The sequence below is a fragment of the Martes martes genome (assembly GCF_963455335.1).
Source record: "Martes martes genome assembly, chromosome: 4".
Taxonomy (NCBI): Eukaryota; Metazoa; Chordata; class Mammalia; order Carnivora; family Mustelidae; genus Martes; species Martes martes.
In genome coordinates, this window is record NC_137891.1 from 62,517,633 (window position 1) to 62,526,652 (window position 9,020).

Genomic DNA, 9,020 nt, shown 5'->3' on the forward strand with positions numbered 1-9,020 from the left:
ACAATGCCATAGCTTTGATTTAATGGGACTAGCTTCTCTAAGATGGACAAACTACTTAACGTCGAGAACTTTCTTTAGAGTTTTATTTTAGTAAATGTTACACATGACTTGCTTTTTCCTCTCTAGACCTTCTCTCACCATGCCTCACAGGAACCTGACAGGAAGCTGCAATGTTAATTGTGGTTGTAAGATACACGAGTATGAGCCAGTCTGCGGATCAGATGGAATTACATACTTTAACCCTTGTCTGGCTGGCTGTGTTAACAGTGGTAATCTTAGTACTGGGGTGAGTATTTTTCGCAAGTTCCTGTACTGTTGTTGATCCAACATCCTGTGACAAGGACATGTTAGGATTCACAGGCTAACACGTGGTTTCCATTCCTCTTTTCAAGAAGTTTCAAATAACCTACAAAATACATCTTGACAAAAAGCCAGAGGAAAGAAAATTATGCAATGCTATCGTTTTCTTTTTTCCAGGGACGAATGGAGCATGTGGGTGCAGTGACTTATTTCCACATCAGCCCTCTCCCACTTTACATTCTGTGCCAACTCAGTGAAACGTGATAAGGTTGAATGCTAGGCCTCTCACTTCTTACTCTGCCAGGGCCCTTGTGATGCATTTGAAGGTCAAGATGACCACATTTGGTGCTGGCAGAAGAGAATAGGCAAGCACCTTCTCTGATCAGAGTCTGCAAAGATGGGCAATGGCCGTTTTTCATAGAATATGAGTTCAAACTTTCTTTCTTTCTTTCTTTCTTTCTTTCTTTCTTTCTTTCTTTCTTTCTTTCTTTCTCTCTCCCTTTATTTCTTTCTTTCACTTTCAGAGTAAAGATATTTCTGTCAGTTCAAGAATAGGCTATTTTGAGAATTCCCTTCCCTGTGAATTATAAATAGGCTGTAATACTGTGGGAGGTTTTCATATTCTACTCAGTTCTTTACTGAGCCTGATTTCATTCTTTGCATAAGAACAGATTGTAGGAGGCTGCTTTAATTAAAAAGTTAAGGTGCATTGGCTTGTATTGTGTAGGTGTTAAGGGATTAGACCATTGACTGTATGTTTTGGGTTTGTCATATTGGATTTCTGAGTTTTAAGCTATACTGATAAATGGAGAAATCCTGTTGCTGGCTCCCCATTATATAATTGGTGAGTGCCAAGTTGGAAGAGACAACAAGATCTGTTCTCAGTGGCTAAGTCCTTCCCTGGGAGTGAGCGAGGGAGTCCTCTAATGCACAGTCCTCATTCTTAAAAAGAGGCCAGCAGTCCCTGGAGCACAGATGGCCAAACGGCATCCCATTCTCATATTTGTTGCTACTGCTTCTCTAAGTGGCTGAGAGCTCACAGTGACAGGGAGTTCAAGCTGATGTCTGTTCAGTAAAAACAACATAAGAGGCAGAAAGATTAGTTGGTTGCTTTTATTTGAAATACCTTTTTAGTTCCTTGAGTTAGCTTTTTTCAAACGAAACAGTCAATGATATGTTCCCTGGTCTTGGCCGTGGAGTCATCACGGCTGCATCGCGTGTTCTCTGCATTTATTTAACAAATATTTACGTTAGGTCCTATGCTGTGTCCAGGCTGATGCCAGGTGCTCTAGTGGGCACAAGTAAACAGAAAGCTTGGTTCCTGTTTTTGAGGGGCTTCTCTAATCAGACAGCCCAAGAATTGCACAGCGGTGGAAGCAGGATATAGTTGTGACCAAAATGAGCATATGGAATGTGAACGCTGTAGAACAGAGTGCTGAAAGCTCCTTATAAAAGTTTAGGTTTAAACGATTTGTCCAGCAGACACTGTTGGATGCACACTTTAGATCATTACTGTTAACAATGAGGCTGTATTTTCAGTTAAATATTATGCATATTTTTAAAAATTTAAGTTCAATTAGCCAACATAAAGTGCATCATTAGTTTCCAACGCAGAGTTCAGTGACCCAGCAGTTGGGTGTGATACCCAGTGCTCATCATATCACTTGCCCATCTCCCAATTATCCCATCAGCCCCCACCTACCTCCCTTCCAGCAACCCTCAGTTTGTTTCCTAGAGTTAAGGGTCTCTCATGGCTTGTCTCCCTCTCTGATTTCTTCCCATTCAGCTTTCCCTCCCTTCCCCTAAGCGCCTCTGTTTTGTTTCTCATGTTCCATATATGAGTGAGGCCATATGATAATTGTCTCTCTCTGTTTGACTTATTTCGCTCAGCAAATATTACCCATCCTTAAATACTAGAGCTATTTTAGAGCATTTGACTTTGTCCTAATTTTCCTATGCTTTAGGTTGGCTCACAACCCATCTTTGCTATCCCTTAGATAAGGAATTACACAGAATGCACCTGTGTCCAAAGCCGGCAAGTGATCACTCCACCCACGGTGGGACAGCGAGGTCAGCTCCGGGTGGTTATTGTTAAAACCTATCTCAACGAGAATGGCTATGCTGTGTCCGGGAAGTGCAAACGGGCCTGCAATACCCTTATCCCGTTCTTAATTTTTCTCTTCATCGTCACTTTCATCACAGCATGCGCCCAACCATCAGCCATCATAGTGACACTCAGGTGAGAACAGCACTCTGCTTGCCTGGTGGTGGGGGGCAGGGGTCTACACTGAGAATGGCCAGAGTACACGTTCCAGGCTGGGACTGGTGTGGTAAGGCAGAGAGGAAAGCAGAATTAGATTGTATGGGGAAGCACTCAGATCTTTGCTTGTTGAATTTATTAAGAGAAGTGTTTTCCCACATCAGGAAGGGAATGGAATGTTGTAACGTTTCATACCCCAGAACGTTCTTTATTCAGATGGGTTCTAGGTTTGCAGTTTAGTGAAACTTCTTTGGGGTGCCTTTGGTTCCTGAAGTCTGTGCCCTAAATGGTTCAAGTTCAGGAGCTGAAAGCTGTCACCATGTTAGCCACGAGAAGCCTGACTCCAGATGGGGCAGGAAGTCATTTGGCGAAGTCTCTAAGTCTCGCGTACAGCGAAGAGTATTATCTCCAACCTGGTAGGTAGGTAGTGCCTCCAGGATCAGTGGACGTTTCATGCTGGGCCTGCAGTTCAAAATGCATATTTCATGGGTTTTACGATCATATAAAGTTTTGGAGTTGAACCAAGGAAAGGACAGACTGGGAGATGTCATTTTTCAGCTGTTCATGCTGTGTTTTATTAGGTATCCCGTTTGTGTGGTTTTTTTGCTTATAAGAGAACACAGGCATTGCTTTAATGGAAGTCCTGTTAAAAATGTTGACACGGACCCATTCAGATCAGTGTGTTGGCATTTGCAGTAAAAGCTGCAGTAGGCAAAGGAGAGAAGGGGACAGCATGGTGAAGGAAGTGCATGCCCCCAGAAGCAGCTTCAGGGGACCAGCGGAGGCAGTGCAATGAAGGAGTGAGGAGGAAAAGGGATCACTCCTCATTCTCCCTTTACCTCTTTCCTGGCTTCTCAGCATCCCCCAATGCTGGGCACCTGGTGGTCACACTTGCTGGGATGTCGTTCTTAGCCAAGGACAGTTGGGCTATTTGCTGCTGCTGCTGCACATTTTGGCTTCTCTTCTTTATGGGATGCTGAGTTAGGTGTATGATAACAGCACTGGGTGGGAAGGCCCGTTGGTTGAATCTCTCAATTCCTCCAACAACGGATACTTACAGTGTGACAATGGTGTGTGCAGCATGGGGCAGATTGCTAGGAAAAGATAAGGAAGGTGGGGAGAAGATGGCAGGTGCGTGGGTCCTGGGGAAGTGGACATGTTTTACCTAGAACTCAACGTGTATAGCACAGAAAAGATCAGGCACTTCATCATTTAAAAAAATGAATCTTTAATAATCTCATTCTTTAAACTTTAATTCTGCAAGAGATGTTAAATAACCCAGATCAGGGCTGCCCATGTCATGGCAAATCACCAGCTGGCTTCTAACCCAAAACTTCAGAAAAAGAGCCCTTTAATCTTTGCTAATTACAGATCAATAGACTCCAGTCTTCCTGCCACATAGGGATTACTTGGAGCATACATTTTGGGAAAAGAAGAAAAACATGAGGTGGTGGGAGGGATTCACTCTTTTTCTAACGTTTGACTTGTTTTGCATCCTTTTTTGGGACTCTGCTTCTTTCTTAAGTTCTTTCCTCTATACTTTCCCTTGAGAAATTATGCGAATAACTTTCAGTCGACACACCTGCCCTCCGGAAAGTGTAGGCAAATGGGAAAAAAAGAATGCAGTAGTTAGGATAAATTATTATATCTATTTTTTCACGGAACGGATTTTATTTATTTATTTATTTAAAAAGATTTCATTTATTTATTTGACAGACAGAGATAACAAGGAGGCAGAGAGGCTGGCAGAGAGAGGGGGTTGGGGGGGGGGAAGCAGGCTCCCTGCTGAGCAGAGAGCCTGATGCCGGGCTTGATCCCAGGACACTGAGATCATGACCTGAGCCAAAGGCAGAGGCTTAACCCACTGAACCACCCAGGTGTCCCTCACAGAACTGATTTTAGAAGCTCAGAGCTGATTGTGCCCCTTCAACCATGAACCTTTGGCCCTCCACCAGTATTTACCCAGAAACAGAGTTAATCAGGACTTCTTTGAGTCTTCGATGGGGAAAATTCATTCACCGATTTAGCTTCCTCAGCAGTCTTGTTTGGCTGTTGTTAATAAATTCTAGGAAATAAGTATTTTGGCACAGCCACTCTTGCTCTCTGGCTCTGTACTAAGCAGGCTTGATTTGATGTTCGTTTTCTTGAGGCCAATGTTATAAAACATTTCTTTCTTTCCCTTCACTGTAGGTCAGTAGAAGATGAGGAGAGACCTTTTGCGCTAGGAATGCAGTTTGTTTTACTGCGAACACTTGGTACGTTCCTGAATTTCCACGTGTGTCTCTTAGTTCCTCTTTACAGATGGCAAATTCTCATGGTCTTTTAAAAAATGGCAAGTTGATCATTTGTTACCCTCAGTAGTAGCTAGGATTTTATGGGTTAGCGGCAAGGGCACAACTTTCTTATTTTCTGATTTGAACTAGAAGCTACCCAGTCCTGTCGTTTGATGAAACAGAATACAACGGACTTTAGAACAGTTTCTTTTTCACCATAAGCATAAATGTGGGCTAAATTCCCTAGAGCATTTTTGGTATCATAAGAAATATTGAACTAAGCAATTATAATGGGCTTATTATGATCCTGGCATTTTTGTCCCTTATTGACTTTTTTCACATGAAAGTGATGGAAATTGGCACTCGTATTATTTGCAAAGATTTTAATTTCTTACTTCTTTACAATAATTTTATTGGGCCAGGCAAAAAGGATACCTATTGAGTTTTCTGAGAAAAGAAATTAAAAATTCTGAAGAGAAAAAAGAAATATCCCCAAATTGATACATCAGGAGTCCCCTTTACTTATTAACAAGAGAAGGTCATTAGCACGATCTGTATATGGCAGAATTCATTAGGGCGTAAAGAACATCGTTCTGATTTTGACAAACACCGTCTTACTCTGTCATGTTTTGGGACAATGCAAGAGAAATATCATGTGAAGTAGCCCATTGCCTTGATCAATTTCAATGTATTTTTTATTGACTTCCCCATCATCAAGCATATTTTTTCCTTCATGAGTGGCAGTCTGTCATTTTCTTCAGCTGTTGTTTCTCCCAGTAATCAGTATCATTGTCCACAGGACAAAAAAAAAAAAAAAAAAAAAAAGAAAGAAAGAAAAAAGAAAAGAAAAGAAAAAGAAATAGGTTTTTTGATTTAAATTTTTAATTTCCATTTTGAAGGGTGAAACACTTTAAAATGGTATCATTTGACCCTCTGAAACATTAATCTTCTCTGGAATTCTCAATTTCTCATTATGCTGTGGTTGGTGGCCCAGGCTGGGAGTAAGAACTTTTCCCCAGTCCCCCTCAGAGGTTTCTGGTTGCATTATTGGTGGCTTATTTTTTTTGGTACCGATAAAACTTTGAAGGTCCCATGTTTCAAAGCCAGCTGGCGAAAGGAAATTCTGGCATGCTTTGATTTAGTTAAGAAGCTTGCCTTATACTTCCTGTTGAAAACTAAAAAGTTGTTTTCAAAGAAGGAAATTTGTTTAGCGAAGGAGTAGTTGGATAGGAAAAGAAAAAACATAGGTCCTCCTTTTTGCTCTGCTTGTCTTTGATGCCATGGAGCTGGGGTGGTTTCCTATGGAATTGGAGGTAAAGGTAAGTCAATAGAGGGTTGTTGCAGTGTCAGGAATAAGTGAAAGGAGAATATTTCAGGCATCTATTTAATTCAGGCTTGACTTAAGCTCTATTGATTATGAAAAATCTACAGTTGGGCCAACAAGCCAATTTCCATTCCCCAAAATTCCAAAGCAAAAAGAATTTTAAGTATTTTAGTAATGTTACCTTTTAATTGTAATGAACATACGTCATTTGAAATGGATACAGTGTATTTAAAAATACATCCCTGAGTCCACCGACTTCCCTTCCTTCCTCTCTTCTCTCTTTTCTTCCCCGTTTTCTCCCCTGCTCCTTCCGATCGCTTCCTTGTATAAACTCATCAAGGATCCCTGGGCTGTCCTGAGGGGTCCTTGGGACGCAAGGAGTAAAAGACTTGGCCTCTGCCATCAAGGAAATCATGGGAGACAAATCCGCAAACACTTTCATTGCTACATGATAGTGGGTGCAATGAAGGTGTATACAAAATGCAGTGGGAATACAGTGGCATCTGAGTGTGTGAGGACTTTAAAGGAGGGTTAGATGATTGTAAGGTGAACAATCTGGGGATGGGGCACATTTCAGCAAAGGGAATAACATATGGTGAAGGAAGTTTACTTGGGTAGACTTTCTTTCTTATGGGAGTGAAGAAGTGTCTATCTCATTGCCCGAACAACAAAGCTACTATTCATCACAGACGTTTCCCAAGCTTCAAAGATGAATTTTATGCCTTAGTTATTTCTATGCCCCAAATGTCTTTATACAGTTTGCCATTTGATGTGGTTTCTGGCTTACAGGGGACGGTGTTTTCCTCGTACTCTTCCTGCACCCGAGGACTAGAACCCAACCCTGTAAGAACTAAGTGTATTGCATTTTAGTGGTTCATAAAGGGTCTTAGTACAGCCTCTTGAGTATTTTAATGGCAAAAGCTGATTTTTAAGTTTAAAAGGATCGCCTGATTGAATTTTTAGCATTCGACATTTTTTCGACATAATTAAGACATTACAGTCTTAAAAATCAATAACGCATTCTGACTGAGTGGCAAACTGGAAGATTTAAAGTATTTATAACTCAGTGAACGTTTTTATAATACCTATATTAATATCAGATGTGCCATAGTTAAAACAGTCACTTAATACAAGAAAACCACTGTCCTCAACTGGTCCTAGAGCAAACAAGCACCTTGCTCATCTACAGATCTGTCTTCTCTGATAAGACGGGCTAAACACCGTTCTTTGTCTTCTTCTCTCCCGCTCTAGCATACATTCCTACGCCAATTTACTTCGGCGCCGTCATCGACACCACCTGCATGCTCTGGCAACAGGAATGTGGAGTGCAAGGCTCTTGCTGGGAGTACAACGTGACATCGTTCCGTTTTGTCTATTTCGGTTTGGCGGCTGGCCTCAAATTTGTCGGCTTTATTTTTATTTTCCTGGCCTGGTACTCCATTAAGTACAAGGAGGACGAGCTGCAGAGGCAGCGGTGGAGAGAATTCCCTCTGAGCACTGTGAGCCAGGTGGTGGGTCACACCGACAACGCCGATAAGTATGCCCGGACTAGATCGTGTCCAGCTTTCAGCAGTCAGGGGGATTTCCACGAAGAGACTGGTCTGCAGAAAGGGATCCAGTACACAGCACAGACCTACCCGGGACCCTTCCCCGAAGCAATAAGCTCCTCCCCGGACCCGGGGCTGGAAGAGAGCCCTACTGCCATGTAGCCTCCCTCCTGAAGCTTGAAAACGGAAGACTTTAGTTTTGTTGGTTGAGTTGAATATGGCAACTTGAGAAACACCCGTGCCTTCTTTTCTTTCTTTCTTTTTTTAACCTCTAAAGACGCAATCCTCAAACCAACAAAACTCAGTATACACAGCCACTATTGAGTGAGGGCTGGATACCTCAACAAGACTGAGAGCCTTTACTTCCTTCTCTCCAAGAAGGAGGAGTTTAGACAGATTTGTTACCATTTCCGCTATGTGAATTTCATGCTCGTGCTCCAGGGTGGTATAAGGCTGAGAGGCGCCTGGTTAATGAATCTTGGGAAGTGTATTGGCAGTACATATCATTAGCATACACTCCAGACAAAGGTGAGCTTGACCATGACTTTGCATTTACAAATCAGTTTTTAGATATGAACACCTACTGTGAGTTCCGCTACAAAGCACAAACGAATTTGCCTCAACTATGCAATTTTGATTGGGAAAATGTAAGTGCAGCATGTTACTTTTTCTTTCAAGAGACTAAAGCAGATACATTTTTGAAAAGAGGACAATAAACCTTCCCTAAAGTACTGTTAATAGCATTTTAAGCCATAGCAGAGTTATAAATCAGGTAGAATTTTTCAAATGCTTCAAAGGAATCATATGCATAGTGTGATAAAAGGAACAGCTACTTTATTTCATAAGACCCTTTCTTTTTTAGTCTGTCTGCCCCATCATAAGGTAAAGAGTCTGCTGAATCATAAATCCGATAGCTTGAATATAAACTCCGGTATTCTTTTGCCAGGGGCTTTAAAACTAATGTGCTAAACAGTATGGCTGGAACCTGATTTAAGATGCATCATAAGGAGAGAAACTGATGGCTTTCTCATCCAAAGAAAAATGCTGCAGAAATTCTTTTAGCTCTTGTGGGCCCACACAAGGGTAGCTAAGAATTGTAACCTTGACACTCAAAATAGTTGGAAAAAGAAATTCCACAGAGGTAAGATTGAATCCCATCTAATCATTTTAGTTATATGCCTAGAAACCCTAGAGAATCATTTTCTTTTTTATGTACAGAAAATTGCTGTGGTTGCCCCCTGAAGTTGAGTAATTAAATCAGGAAAGCTCATACCTGTGAAATGAAAATCACTCTGAATACAGGAGGAGGGGGATCT

The 9,020-nt window shown here is 41.6% G+C and overlaps 1 protein-coding gene across 1 annotated transcript in view; it reads left to right on the forward strand.

Annotated features, from left to right (window-relative positions):
• SLCO5A1 (solute carrier organic anion transporter family member 5A1) overlaps positions 1 to 8,809 on the forward strand; it is a 130,521-nt gene extending 121,712 nt beyond the window's left edge. The window contains exons 7-10 of the mRNA XM_080803189.1: positions 127 to 286; positions 2,298 to 2,539; positions 4,751 to 4,815; positions 7,409 to 8,809. Coding sequence (XP_080659315.1) covers positions 127 to 286; positions 2,298 to 2,539; positions 4,751 to 4,815; positions 7,409 to 7,866 — 925 coding nt within the window. The 3' untranslated portion in view covers positions 7,867 to 8,809. The remainder of the gene's footprint in view (positions 1 to 126; positions 287 to 2,297; positions 2,540 to 4,750; positions 4,816 to 7,408) is intronic.
• The last annotated feature ends 211 nt before the right edge of the window (positions 8,810 to 9,020 follow it).